The 15,927-nt window shown below is 40.4% G+C and overlaps 1 protein-coding gene across 1 annotated transcript; it reads left to right on the plus strand.

Annotated features, from left to right (window-relative positions):
• The first annotated feature begins 371 nt into the window (after positions 1 to 371).
• On the plus strand, positions 372 to 15,431 carry LOC5517326 (acyl-coenzyme A thioesterase 9, mitochondrial). Its single transcript, XM_001637245.3, has 18 exons — positions 372 to 443; positions 1,620 to 1,720; positions 2,050 to 2,098; positions 3,064 to 3,228; positions 3,345 to 3,382; positions 3,487 to 3,582; positions 4,286 to 4,333; positions 4,631 to 4,686; positions 5,314 to 5,390; positions 5,630 to 5,697; positions 5,971 to 6,079; positions 7,116 to 7,212; positions 7,934 to 8,019; positions 11,000 to 11,087; positions 12,955 to 12,999; positions 13,693 to 13,728; positions 14,282 to 14,360; positions 15,066 to 15,431. Exons 1-18 carry the CDS (start codon positions 385 to 387, stop codon positions 15,137 to 15,139), a joined length of 1,371 nt encoding a protein of 456 aa, XP_001637295.3. The 5' UTR covers positions 372 to 384; the 3' UTR covers positions 15,140 to 15,431.
• Positions 15,432 to 15,927: the final 496 nt, after the last annotated feature.

A 15,927-nucleotide genomic window follows, 5' to 3' on the forward strand; every position in this document is an offset into this window, starting at 1 on the left:
CTGGAAAAAAAAAATTTCCGGATTTCCCACCCCCGCCCAGGAAAAATCTTGGGTACGTGCCTGCATCAGATTTTTATATGACTTAGATAGCCCCCCCCCCCCCCTCACTCCTCTTCTGTTTCCGTGATGGATGTCCCATTTATGATAACCTTAGAAAAGAAATGCTTGATGTTCTGGAAAAAGACAGCAAGGAACAGCTTTTCTATTTACTCTTAAACCCGCCAAAAAGTGCAAAAGGCTGTTGCAAAGCACATTTTTCTGTGTATGTGTATAAGGAAAGGAAATAAGGAAATAGAATAAGGAAAGGGAATATAGAAATTTATTGGTTGAAATAACCTGTGACAAAATATGGTACCAATAATAAAACTTCTACATCTACATTTGATGGTCAGCGGTATTATACATCGAAACAAAACAACCAAGATGGCGTCCATACTGACAAGGTAGCCGCTCTGAATGATTTGATTTTTTTCCAGATTTTGCAAGGCTTTTCTTAGATTTTGATCCCTATTTAATTCGCGTTACTTATACTATCCGTTTATGATAAATGTAGCTGTAACTTTTGCTTTGCGATAGGAATTGAAAAATGATGAAATTTCTAGCCCTGATTTCAAATTGAAATGTGTAGAGATTATCTGTGATTTTCTGTGTTCTGAACGACGTTTTATATACGAGGAATTTGTGAGGGAACCTATTATATCCTGACAAAGGGGATATCAATCAAATGAAGAGCTCTGCTCTGAGGAGATATTCTATTTTCTTACCATTCACTTCACATTCAAATGCCAAGTTACTTTTTAATCATTTTGTTTCTATGGGAGAACGGGGAAATGAGTTTTTAGAATCTAAAGCATGTTCACCCATATGTTTGCCAAACATACCTGGGAGAGGAAACAAATCTAGAGCGGGAGTGGGCATAGAGTAAGCAAATTACAAAGGATGTATAAATATAGAAATTATAAGCCACCAACCCCCACGCCCGTCAACTGGCCGAGCAACTCATCTGGCTAAAAATATGCAGGAACAGTACTTTGCTTGTTATTACTCCTCCCCCTAAGAGCAAATGATTTGGCTATCCTTTCAGTTACTGTCTTTTTTGCTTGTTATCAGACCCCACCCCCACCCTTAAGAGCAAATGATCTGGCTATATCCATGCATTTTCTATGCTTTTTGCTTGTTATCAGCCCCCTATCAAATACAGGAAAGAAGCTACATCCATACAGTAATAGCACAATGCAATACAATACAATAAAGTTTAAGTACCTTTTCTTGTTATCAGGGTTGTTGTTGAAATTTTCATATTCCTGCCTAGCAAATACTGTACAGGAAAGATGCTACATCCTTACAGTAATAGTACTTTCCTTGTTATTAGGGTTGTTGTTTAAAATTACCTATGTATCTCCTTTTAAATACAGAAAAGACTAAGGCTCTTCTAACATACCAAAAGAGCAAATGATCTGGCTACCGCAATAACAGAACTTTGCTTGTTATCAGGGTTGTTGTTATTGAAAATTACATAATCTCCTCCTATTAAATACAGAAAAGACTAAGGCTCTTCTAACACACCAAAAGAGCAAATGTTCGGGCTACCGCAATAACAGAACTTTGCTTGTTATCAGGGTTGTTGTCATGTGGTCAAGGCAGGTGTGGGTAAGAGGTCGGTTAATGGCAAGCCTCGCTGGGACTGCACAAGAACCAAGCATGATGGATATGGCTGACAGTAAGTGATTTCTTGGCAAATAAAACTAGATTACAATTAACTAAAAATACATTAAGCTTGTGGAACACCTTATTTTAAATATAATAGAATCAAAAAGCCCAAACTGTCGTGATCTCAAACCAGAACAATAAATACAATACACCAAAAACTGGAATTTGACTCTGACAAATTTTCGTCTTTATTAAGACTTCTTCAGGGCAGACCCTGAAGAAGGCCCTGAAGAGTCTGCCTTGAAGAATTCTTATTAAAGACGAAAATTCGGCAGAGTCGAGTTCCAGTTTTTGGTGTATTATTTTAAATATATATATATCTAATATTTCCCATTTTAGTTGCTCGCCATCTCAGGCAGACAGTTGGAGGCACAAAAGAATTTTGGAGGTATGCAAACAATAAGGTTACAGAATGAAAATAAATTGAGTCAGATAAGTGTGGAGGTGATACAGTCACAGGCAGCCCAAGCTCATTATATGTAATTTGACGGTCAAATTTCAAAATCTTCAAAATTGTGTATTAATGAATAAAATGACTCGCAATGACTCACTTATTGTGTCGTTTATTACTTGACCGAGTTTGAAGTCATTCGACTGGGATTTTATTATTGAATTTTGACCGTCAAATTACATATAATAAGCTTGGGCTGCCTGTGATACAGTATTAGAAATTTATAAGAAGGTAATGCAGACTCAAACCCAAGATTGGCAAAGGGGGGAGGGGGTGTACAGTTGTACATAGCATAGTAAAAAAAGCATAGTAAAAAAAGCAAAGTGACCCACTTTTTGGCTGCCAAGGGGGGGGAGTTGTGTGTACACCCTGCACATCCACCTGTGAAGGTGCCTGTAAGGACAAGAAGAGCAAAAAGTTAAGGCTGTCAAAGGGAACCACTTTGCCATCTCTGTTGATCAAATTAAGCAGCTGTACATCTAGTTCTAGTTACAGTCACACAGTTCACACTCTACAGATATGCACTCTCTGTTTGATCTTGCATAATTCATTAGTTTCAATAGTCAGTACCGTATTTACTCAAATAAGCTCCTCCCTAGAATATGCGCCTCCCTGAAATTAGGCCCCCTTAGAACAAAAACTATTAAGTGCCCCCCTCCCCTCCCCAGGTTTTATGTAACTGAGTAAAATGACCATCATGAAAGCACTGTGCTGGGGCGCTTATTAGGGTAAATACAGTAATCACATTTCACAATAAACTAGTTTAAGATTGATAGGGATCAATTCTTACCAGAAAAACATGATCATGTATTGTTAAATGCAAACAGTAGATCACAATTCAGTTGGTGTAATGATCATCATATGTATGTCCTTATTCCTTCTGCTTATCTTAACCCATCCAGCGGGGAGACGACAAGACCTACAAACCTACCCCCCCTTGAGCAGCCAGAGTCACAGGATATGTTGCCAGCCAGATGCATGGCCGACAGCTTCCAGGTCGCATACCTCCCTCTTGGGTCAGATCGCAAGCGCAGGGAAAAATATCTTAACTTTTACAATATGGTTAGGTATGATAAATTGGCAATAAGTAATTTCTCATAATACTTGATAACTATGTTTGATTCATGAGATAAAGCAGTAAAAGCTCCAAATCCCTCTGATATCCCCTTGATATTTGTTTTAGAATTGGAAAAATACTTGAGGATCTTGATATTCTTGCAGGTATTTTTTTTATTATCTTGAATTATGTCACTACCAAAAAGCATCTATGTATATATACACAATACACCTTGTAATAACACTTTCTATATTTTACTATATTGAAGGCTGGATAGCATATTTTCACATCCATGGAAGCAAGCAAGAACTTTTGTCTGGGATGTCTCCACACACTGTTGTCACTGCACTTGTAGATAGAATAGGTAATTTGATGGTGGCCATGATGATGCTTAAGGATGATGATGGAGATGATGATGATGCTAAATGATGACGATGGAGATGATGATGATGATGATGATGATGCTAAGGATAGTTGTTGTGATGGAGGTGATGATGTTGTCAGACTGTACTGATGTTTGTTGATGGCATAGTTATATGATCATGTTGATGATGTTACTGGTGATGGTTTGAATGATGAGAAATACAGTGTGGTGATAAACAGTGATGCTGGTACTGATGGTGATGATAGTTGATAGTTGATGGTTCGAGGTGTTTTGGTGCTATTATGGTGGAGATTTGGTGATTATTGTTGTAATGACAATTGATTGTGGTAGTGAAGGATAATGATGATCGTGTTGGTGTTGGTGAAAGAAATTAGTATGTTTTGGTGTTAGGTGGGTGGATGTGATGATGATGATGATTTTGATGATGGTGATGATGATGCTGCTGATGGTGATGGTGTTTATAATGGAAGTGAGCATGCTTGAGTGGAAGTGATGACGCAGGCCATGTGACAGGTTTGGATAATAATGTTTTTTATCTGGTTATGCTCATGTTAACATGAGTACATGGCTGAAATATTTAACCTTCAATTATATGAAAACAGTTCTGTAATATTATACTGATATTATTATATCAGTATAATATTATTATTATTATTTATTATACTGAACATTCTTTTTCCAGACCTGCATGATCATGCAGTCTTACCAGATCAGGATATAAAAATGGAAGGTACATTCAATATAAGACAAATACAGTGGTGCACCATACAATGAGAAAACAATGTGATGAGGCCTTTCCATTCGGGCAGTACGCAGCTCTTACAAGCTGCAGTTTGATTGGGCAAATGAACAATATCCGCACCTCGACACAAAGAACAAGAAGAATAGAGACAAAAGAACTCCTTTGTAGAACAAAGATAATAGGAGACAAAGCAGCTGCGTACTTACTCTCCCCTTCAAGAGCTCTTGAATCCCCACCCCCTCCTGTCACTTTTAAAGCATTCATGTGGATGTTTATAATCACCAGGGAATGTTACATGGGCCGGCAGGAGTTCCATGGAAGTTACCATGAGATTGAGTCAGGTATGCAGGCAAACGTCTAGTAAGCCAGCCTCCTATGCAGAAGCATTTGGTTTTGGGCTTCCTGTGCACTCTGCTGCCTGTGCCAGGAACCCTTTGCTCCCTGTGTACATAGGGAACCCAAAACCCTAAAGCGGCTGCATAAAAGCCTATACTACTAGGAAGAAGATATGCTTGTGAAGTGAAACATGTCATTTAGTATGTGGAGAACATTGGAATTATTGCCTGCTGATTAAAAAATGATAAAAAAAAATCCATTTTTATCACTTACAAGATGTCAGCATTTGCTATTTACAGGCATCAGCTTGAATAAAAGTGTTTGTTTTACTGAATGGCGAAATGAGAATGGTAAAATGGGGATTTCGTCAGTATGATGAGTTCATCAGTAGAGTCGAGAGTCACGTGATGGTTTAGTTTTTTATCATTCATGCCATGTCACGGCAGTGATAGGGAAATATGTCTGAAAAATTGGCCTGGATTTGCAAACACTTCTTATAGATGGTAATATTTATAAGAAATAGGGATAACATTATTAATTGAGAAGGGAGTGATAAAAATGATGTGTTATTCTCCCATTCCTGATCCCTAGGACCGCTAATAATCAAGTTTTGTTTTGTTTTTCTACCCTAGCTGAGGGCGGACGCACACTTTAAGCATCTTCTTGACGCTCGCTTTCTAATGGTTTCTCGAGACGTACACAAAGGAAAGTAAGTCAATGACATTATACAGTCAAATTTTACAAATAAATGCAGAGAAAATAGACCCCTTAAAATGCTGTCTAACAAATAAAGCAAGGTCTACATTTAATATATATAGTAATATATACCTGCACGGAGAGCCCCCCTCCCCTTCACGCACACATACACAAACATTTTTTACAGTAAATTTTGTTCATGATCTAGCATAATCTATCTATTGTCGATTCTCGTGTTTTTCACTCACATAGGGCCGCGATGGTGAATCCTCTTGTTGCAGAGACCCCCGAAGAAAGAGAGATTATACAGAAAGGAGAAGGTATGGAAGTAAAAAAAAAACACATCTTTTTAAAACCATGGTATTCTTTACTTCTATTTTCATTTCAGTACGAAACACTTTTCGGAAATTCTCACGCGGGGTAATTTTCACGATTTCCCGCGCATCTATTTTCACGCACACTTCTGTTGTTTTTTGTTTGTGTTATTTTTTCATATTTTTCATTATTTTTTTTGTACTTTGTGGTTATTGATGTGTTTCGCGTATTGTGAATTCATGGTAAAAAATTTGAAAATGTCCGGTTTTTTTTCTCAGAAAACCACGTGCTGACGTTGGATAGATGGAAAACCGCTTTGACAAAAGTTGCACCAACAGCCGAGGAAAGCCAAATAATTCACAACTTGATGCTGAAGTCTTCTCTTTTGTAAGTTGAGCTTTTGCTCAGCAGATGTCAATGTTCTGCGACCTCTCCTCGATTTCTAATAGCTGAATTGCATTTTAGCTTCCGTCATTCAAAACCCTTGTAACGGTTTTAGTAGCCGCCCTGATGAAGGACTGAATTTAAAGTCCAAAACGTTGGAACTTTTCGACCTCTGTTTTGTCTGTTTTCCCTATACTTTAATTGGCCAGCACTGAAATGGTTTCCAATCACTCCAATAAGGCACGGACCAATCTAAAAGCTTAATGTCATTCTTTTAGTTCGAACGGAAAAAGCCAGAAAGCGGTTAAGTGGTTGGAAATTATGAACAAGAATTTGCAGAGTATTGAAAATCGCATTTTAGAGGTGGCTCGGCAGTGCTGGACTGCATAAAAACGTATCTTTTAGTTGTTATGGTTAGATCAGGGCTTCTGGAATTACGCGCTTGTGCGGAAGCGCGTAATTTGGCTTTTTCCGCGTAATCCGCGTAATCCACAAATTTCCGCGTAATTTGGCTAAATTTTGAAAGACAAAACATTTAACTCCACAGCTGATGTGTTCCTTTAGGGTTCTTACCTCTATTTCTCGTAAAAAAGAGAGATATTCTTCGTAAGAGTGCGATATTTCGAACTGAATTTCGAAAACAAATAAAATGACTACAGGCGGTTTTTGCTAAACCGCGACGGCCTAGGACTAATAATAAAATACCTTTTTTAATTGGCTGGTGGCTAGGAGCCAATGAAAACTTGCCTAAGATGTTTTAACTCAAAAAATTAACCTTTTCAAGTTATTTCGTGCTTTCCTTCGGTACAAAATGTAGTTTGGGCGTAACAGTTGATATTCCGTGTAATTTAGCGCATAATTCAGTAAAGAATCCTGCAAAATTTCGATTTTTAAAGAAAAATGTATTGCCAAATCTCGCTTAATTTTCCGCGTAATTTAGCGCGTAATTTAGCAAAGAATCCCGCGTAATTTTGAGTTTTTTTTCCGCGTAATTCCAGAAGCCCTGTTAGATACAAATTATCACCGTGTTGTTGTTTAGTGACACAAGTGTCAAGACGTCCGCACAGAACAAGAATGACCAGATAGTGATGATGGGCGATACAGAGCTCAGTTCCCTCTCCATCTGTAACCCACAGGTAACCCAAGATGCTTTCACGTGTCCTCCATGGTTTGTGTCCGGTTTCAGTCTCTCTATTACGCTATTTCTAGGATTTCAGTGTATCACCACACAGAGAAGTCGAAGCCCATGATGCATAGCGTGCAACACGGACTTTAAATTATTTTGTTACAAATAAAAAATAAACAGCCAAGCTATTTAGCCTCGCAGAGCGCCGAAGGGCTGACGCCCGACACGTCAGCACAATTACTCTGTTTCATAGAGGCGTACATCATACTTTTCAGGCTTGTATTTTCTACACCACGCCTACAGAGATCATCTAGGTTTTCAACAGCTTGTATGTAGTCTTTCTACAGTCAATCTACTATGTAACCATACAGCCAACACATTACTTACATATTCCATTGTCTGAAATACACTTATTTCAATGAAGGTTGTCACTGCAAATAGCAAATGGCGATTGACAAATGGCTGTTCTACGACCGAAAGTAACCATGCGTCTCGAAAAATATGGATAAATCAAAACAATTATCCATTAAAAGTTACCAATGCTTGGCTCTAACATTGCTGGACTTTATTTAGCACCTTTAATTTTACTTATCATTAGTACCCATTCGCCATTTGCACTGACAACCTATTTTGAAATAGGTGTATTTACCATGAACTTTACTGAAAATGCTGTTTGACCTACGCAGTCATGACGATGAATTAAGCGTCTCACCTGCTTTTTTGACTTTTAGCAACGAAACTCGCATAACAAGGTGTTCGGAGGGTACTTACTGAGGAAGGCCTTTGGACTAGCGTGGGCGAGTGCTTGCTTGTTTTGGTAAGGAAATTGTATGCTTTATGTACTAATGGCAGTAAATGAGGCGATTTCCTCATTGTATTCTTCATTGTAATCTTTCTATTGAAAACCGTACATAATGTGTGATGTCTTTTAATCGCACCAGTGGCTCCGCCTCAAGGCAGTGCTTCTAAATATTATCATATTAACGGGAAATGATATGGTGTCCTTACAGTCACACCAAGCTCGCTCGGCTTCAAGGCAGTGCATACATTTATATGTTATTATAGTAATATGTATAGTAACATTTATATGTTATTAAAGGTTGTCTACCCCTCAAACAATTATCTGGCATTATCGAATTTCAAAAAACATCGACTTGTTCGTGCTTTCACAAGCATGAATTTCAAGCAACTGGTTACCCAGGTAACAAGACCTATTAGTGAAACTTGCCTTGATCATATTTTTAGTAATCGTCCCGAGAGAATTCATTCCATCGGTACCAGAGACTTTGCATTGTCAGATCATTTGCCTGTGTTTGCTGTCCGGCTATACTCCAAAACGAAAAATCCACGTGCAATTCCCGGTAAAATCACGTATCGTAGGATGAAAGACCTTGACGAGTCGCGATTCCTGAGCAATTTAAAAACGATCCCTTGGGATACCGCTTTTTTGTTTGACACCATAGATGACATTCTTGGCGCTTGGGAGCAGTTGTTTAATGGTGTTCTCAATAACCATTGTCCTTGGAGAGAGAAAAGGGTGGCACGTGTAAAACCGACGCCTTGGATAACTAAAGAGGTATTGCAATTAATTCAAAAACGTGATGCGCTGTTAAAGAAAGCTCGTCGTTCTTCCCTGGCTGATGACTGGGATTCTTATAGGTCAGTACGTAATAAAGCGTCTAATGCAATTAAATCTGCAAAGTATAAATTCTACAATAGCTGTTTTGAAGAAAATAAATCCAATCCTAAAGGAGTCTGGAAAATTATCAAATCGCTTATGGGTACTGATGAGAAAACAGAAAAACGCTCCACTTGTAATCTGAGTGCCAATGATTTTAATGTACATTTTACATCCATTGCTGATAGCTTGAGAAATCTACTACCAAGTGTACCGTTTGACATCTCAAAGCTGGAGCACTTTGTACTTTCCAGAAAGGACCCTGAAACTGTTTTCTCGATACCGCGAATCCCTATTGGTTTTACAATTAATTGTCTTCAAACTTTGAACTTAAGGAAAGCTATGGGTATCGATAAATTCAGTGCAAAGATTCTTAAGCTGGCGGCACCTATTATTGCACCCTCAATTTCAAAGCTGATGAACTACTCTATCGAAAGTTCCGAGTTTCCAAAACGATGGAAAACGGCCAAAGTTACCCCTTTATATAAATCTGGTGATCATATGGACAAGAGTAACTACCGCCCTATATCCGTCTTGCCCATCCTGTCTAAGCTTGTTGAGAGACATGTTCACAATCATTTTTATGATTATCTTGTCGAAAACAAATTATTATATGCAAGTCAATCTGGGTTCCGCAGGCATCATGGAACTGAGACAGCATTAATTAAAGTAGTAGATAATCTCCTCTTTCAATTGGATAAGAACTGTGTAAGTGGTTTGCTCCTTATTGATTATCGAAAGGCTTTTGACATGGTTGACCATATTATCTTGATGTCAAAGCTGAAAGCCTATGGTTTAGACAAGAACACTACGTCATGGTTTGAATCCTATCTACGGGGAAGGCGACAATTTGTTTCTATTGACGGCGTGGACTCAGATCTTTCTGTTATACAACATGGAGTTCCTCAAGGAAGCATTCTTGGCCCTTTGCTTTTTGTTTTATTCATCAACGATCTTCCTTTTCATATTAGTTCACCTAAAGTGAAGATAGATCTTTATGCGGATGATACTACTATCTCGTTTTCAACCGATGTCAATAATACTTCCAATTTAGAGAACACTCTTAATTCAGTGATGAGGGATGTGGAAGTATGGACCAATTGCAACAAACTTCCAATAAATGAGACGAAGTCAAAATCACTACTTGTGACTGGTAAACGCCTTGGAGAGAAAGCACCACACAGTAAATTATCCATTTCGACATCTAATGGAAACACGCTTGAATCAGTGGAATCAGTAAGACTCCTTGGACTGGATGTGGACAGTAAATTGACCTTTTCAGATCACGCTGAAAGGACATACAAGAAAATTGCAGGAAGAATCGGCGTACTAAATAAGATCAAAGGTTGTCTACCCCTCAAACAAAGAACAAATTTCTATAATGCCATGATCAAACCTTTGTTTAGCTATGCTGGGACTGTTTGGCAAACAGCATCAACTAAGGATTGTTTGTCAAGATTTCTAACTCTACAAAAAAGAGCTGCACGTCTAATACTCAACGCTGAACCCAGAGCGCCCTCAGTACCGTTGTTTAATAGACTTCAATGGCTGCCTTTCTATCTGGACAATCACATCTCAATGTGTTCTATTCTCTTTAAAAGGCTACAACTGATGGTGCCCGAATATCTAATTGAAACTCTTAAGCTGAACAATACACTTCATAATAGAAATACTCGTTTCTCAGGACTGAATTTTATAACTCCAAAGTATACTAGAAAAACCGAAGGTGGGAAAACGTTTACAGTAAATGCCATCCATAAATGGAACAATTTAGAAGCCAGCATAAAGAAACTGCCTAATATAAGCTCTTTTAAGAACGCTCTCCGTCATAAATATCTTAATGAACAATTACTTTTAAATCATTTTAATATTTCGAATTAACTCATATTTCATTTTCTTTATTTAATCCTTTGGTCTGGGTGGGAATAGTATTTTTATAATTTGTATTGTAAATAGAGATTATATATATATATATATATATATATATATTATATTGTATTATTTGTATGTATGAGTTTTGAGGGCCACAAGTTTACTAGTGTATTACACTATTAAGTGCCACCCTCTGTAAATAAAGTTATTATTATTATTATTATTAAATGATATGATTTCCTTAAAGTCGCACCAAGCCTCAGTTCGTGGCCATGGACGACATCTGGTTTCGTCGCGGCGTTGAGATTGGCTCACTCATCGAGTTCACCTCACAGGTACTTCTGTGTTGTTATTGTGGTTGGTTGTGCTGATGATGAGATTGGCGATTATCAACGAGGCGATGGAATGATGGTGGTGGATGTGTTGGATGTGAGGGTGGTGGTGGATGTGAGGGTGTTGGTGGATGTGTTGGATGTGAGGGTGGTGGTGGCTGTGTTGGATGTGAGGGTGGTGGATGTGTTGGATGTGATGGTGGTGGATGTGTTGGATGTGAGGGTGGTGGTTGATGTGAGGGTGTTGGTGGATGTGTTGGATGTGAGGGTGGTGGTGGCTGTGTTGGATGTGAGGGTGGTGGTGGATGTGTTGGATGTGAGGGTGGTGGTGGATGTGTTGGATGTGAGGGTGGTGGTGGATGTGTTGGATGTGAGGGTGGTGGTGGATGTGTTGGATGTGAGGGTGTTGGTGGATGTGTTGGATGTGAGGGTGGTGGTGGATGTGTTGGATGTGAGGGTGGTGGTGGATGTGTTGGATGTGAGGGTGGTGGTGGATGTGTTGGATGTGAGGGTGGTGGTGGATGTGTTGGATGTGAGGGTGGTGGTGGATGTTGGATGTGAGGGTGGTGGTGGATGTGAGGGTGGTGGTGGATGTGTTGGATGTGAGGGTGGTGGTGGATGTTGGATGTGAGGGTGGTGGTGGATGTGAGGGTGGTGGTGGATGTTGGATGTGAGGGTGGTGGTGGATGTGTTGGATGTGAGGGTGGTGGTGGATGTGAGGGTGTTGGTGGATGTGTTGGATGTGAGGGTGGTGGTGGCTGTGTTGGATGTGAGGGTGGTGGTGGATGTGAGGGTGGTGGTGGCTGTGTTGGATGTGAGGGTGGTGGTGGATGTGTTGGATGTGAGGGTGGTGGTGGCTGTGTTGGATGTGAGGGTGGTGGTGGATGTGAGGGTGGTGGTGGCTGTGTTGCATGTGAGGGTGGTGGTGGATGTGTTGGATGTGAGGGTGGTGGTGGATGTGTTGGATGTGAGGGTGGTGGTGGATGTGTTGGATGTGAGGGTGGTGGTGGCTGTGTTGCATGTGAGGGTGGTGGTGGGTGTTGGATGTGAGGGTGGTGGTGGATGTGTTGGATGTGAGGGTGGTGATGGATGTGTTGGATGTGAGGGTGGTGGTGGATGTGTTGGATGTGAGGGTGGTGATGGATGTGTTGGATGTGAGGGTGATGGTGGATGTGTTGGATGTGAGGGTGGTGGTGGATGTGTTGGATGTGAGGGTGGTGGTGGCTGTGTTGGATGTGAGGGTGGTGGTGGATGTGTTGCATGTGAGGGTGGTGGTGGATGTGAGGGTGGTGGTGGCTGTGTTGGATGTGAGGGTGGTGGTGGCTGTGGTGGATGTAAGGGTGGTGGTGGATGTGTTGGATGTGAGGGTGGTGGTGGATGTGTTGGATGTGAGGGTGGTGGTGGCTGTGTTGGATGTAAGGGTGTTGGTGGCTGTGTTGGATGTGAGGGTGGTGGTGGATGTGAGGGTGGTGGTGGCTGTGTTGGATGTGAGGGTGGTGGTGGCTGTGTTGGATGTGAGGGTGGTGATGGATGTGTTGGATGTGAGGGTGGTGGTGGGTGTGAGGGTGGTGGTGGCTGTGTTGGATGTGAGGGTGGTGGTGGATGTGTTGGATGTGAGGGTGATGGTGGATGTGAGGGTGATGGTGGTTGTGGTGGTGATTGTGTTGGAAGTGATGGCGGTCATATTGACGAAGGTATAGTGTAGTGATGATCATCGTGATGATGATGATGGTGCTGGTTGTGATAATTATGATAAAGATGGCAAGAGCCATAGCGTAGTGGTGATGATGGCAGATATATTAGCGATAATGTGGTGGCAATCATTATGTTACCTTTACCTTCCCCGCTAATAAATCCGTTTTTTTTACAGGTCGTCTACACCCCACCAGAACAGACAAACCGCTTTCAGATTATGGTAATTTGTATTACTAAAATTAATGATAATTAATTAATATTAATGATAATTAATTATTAATAATATTAATGATAATTAATTATTAATAATATAAATGATAATTAATTATTAATAATATTAATGATAATTAATTATTATCAATGATTAGAGTTGATTATGGTAAGTAACTATTTATTAAAATTCGGCATTAGCTAACATGAACCGCTATCATTAAGAAATATTTTTCTAGGAAAGGGACAGGTGATCGGGAGCAAAAGTTTTTTAAACAGGCTGGTTAACCAAGTTGATCACCCGAATGAAAAGACTGGCTATTTGGTACCCACGACGTATGACTCTTGATTCTCCCCAACGCGTGGCGAAAACGAGAATTACAAACGTACATGTATCAATTTTCCCCGTACTTACCAAAAAGAAATCGACGTAAGATTTTAATCTATGAGAGCAATACGTAAGCCGTGTAAAACGGTGACGGCGCAGCGGCGTAGCTAGGATTTTTAACAGGAGGGGGCCCAAAAGGCCCTTTCAAGGCATTTTCTCCTGTATTTTAGATAATGTCTCATACATTTACTGTATTTTTGGTTGCTAGAAGGGGGGGGCGGGCCCCCTAGGCCACCCCCCTGGCTACGCCGCCGCGGTGATGCTGAATATGATATTATTGCGAATTAATCTGGTGGAATTATGATATTTTTTTAGACTGTAGCCGACGTGCTTGACCCGGGCACTGGAAAGGTAAACAAACGAACACCTCTATTAACAAAGGGGAAAATTCGAGATTTTTGGCGCTAAAAGCGAGGCGCTAGCAGTCAAGCCGTGAAAATACATGAAACACCCGCACTCCCATTGTAATATACACGTAATGTGTAACCAAATATATATATTTTTTAAATTGAAAACCTGTTTCGAATTTCCGGCTAAATAGGTTAATATACAATGGGGTTCTAATTGGAAAATTTTTGGAAGGCAGGTTCTTAAATTTTAGATTTTTGAATGCGGTTCTACTAGGCGTGATAAGGCTTGGTAATAAAAAGAAATGAATAAACTCGAGATCGACAAAGTGTTTTCCTAATACTTCAAAATCCTACACTGATTGATAGCGATGGCAATACGCGGTATGTAAGTGATGGTTTGATTAATGACATTTTCTTTTACGTACATTACTAATATAATCAATTGCTGAAGTTTTATACTAGGAAATTCAGAAATAGGCTTACTCATTAGATTACTCATTTAATTGTCTCCCGGATCTTGTTCTCTTTCTATACAAGCTTTTTTTATTGTATAGCGTGAGACAACAAATGTGTTTTACTACACGTTTGAGAGCGAGATGGAAGTACGCCCAGTAGCGCCGAGGACTTATGCAGGTAACGTGACATGTACATGTACATGTACAATACAGTGAGTGTGATGCATTACCCAACAGACGCAGCGTGACGTGTGTAACTAGATTGTTGTACCACAGCGCATTTAAAACGGCTTGCATACACCACAGAGAGAATAACACTGAATCACGTAACAACGATGTGTGTGACATGTAACACAACAGTGCGAGTGTGACATGTAACACAACAGTGCGAGTGCGACATGTAACACAACAATGCGAGTGTGTCATGTAGCACAACAGTGCGAGTGTGACATGTAACACAACAATGCGAGTGTGACATGTAACACAACAATGCGAGTGTGACATGTAGCACAACAGTGAGAGTGTGACACGCGACATGTTAATGCGAGTGAGACACGTAACAATGACGCGAGTGTGACGCGTTGAACAACAGTAAGGGTGTGACACAATGTTACGAGAGTGACATGTAACACAACAATGCGAGTGTGACATGTTAATGCGAGTGATACACGTAACAATGACGCGAGTGTGACGCGTTGAACAACAGTAAGGATGTGACACAATGTTACGAGAGTGACAGGTAACGCAATAATGCGAATGTGACACGTAACACATAAATGTGAGTGTGACACGTAACGCAATAATACGAGTGTGGCACGTAATGACGCGCGTGTGAAAATACTAAAATAGATGCCAAAATATGTCCTTGATTGTGCGATTACAGAGGCCATGCGGTACTTGGATGGCAAGAGGCGTTATGACAAGGGGGAACTTCTCAAGGGGGAGGAGGTTGTCTAGGAAACATATCACCGCCTACTGTCATGGTACACCATCAGCCTTGATGACATCATCAACGCATGTCTCGTGGTTATCATCATCATCATTATCACGATTGCGCGTTGACCCTTGTGTCGTTCACGCCGTGTTCCCGCAATGCACGGTTATGCGTGTGATTCGGATCAGTCACGTCACGACGAAATGGAGTGTTTACCACGACAAAAGTAACAGCGTGATCACGTTTGTCACGAAATTATCACGTATGTGGCGACATGATACGTCTATCACGATATGGTCACTTCGTGGCTTGTTTATTTTTAACGTGACATCGTCACGACATTATTTCGTTTGTCATAATACTACCACGTTTGTCACGACATGGTTACGTTGTTTGTTAGGATATGGTGACGTCACAACATGACCATGATATGGTCACGCCTCGATATGGTTACGTCACGATATGGTCACGTTTGTCAAGTTTTGGTCACGTCATAACATTGCCATAAAATGGTCACGTCGCAATATGGTCACGATTGCTCACTTCACGTTTGTCGGGATATTGTCCAGTCACGATGTGGTCACGTTACGACATGGACACGTTCATCACGACACAGTCACGACATGATTGCGTCACGACATGGTCACGCCACGAGCGTGATGCATATGACAAACCAGTCACTGAATGCATGGTCACGTGGCAGGCACTACCCCAGTAGTACTGGTGCGATTTTTATGAATGATTTAAATTTGAACGAGATGCAAATATGTGAATGGAGCACGAATGACTACCCTATTATATCTGAAAATGC

Source organism: Nematostella vectensis, chromosome 9 (genome assembly GCF_932526225.1).
Source record: "Nematostella vectensis chromosome 9, jaNemVect1.1, whole genome shotgun sequence".
NCBI lineage: Eukaryota > Metazoa > Cnidaria > Anthozoa > Actiniaria > Edwardsiidae > Nematostella > Nematostella vectensis.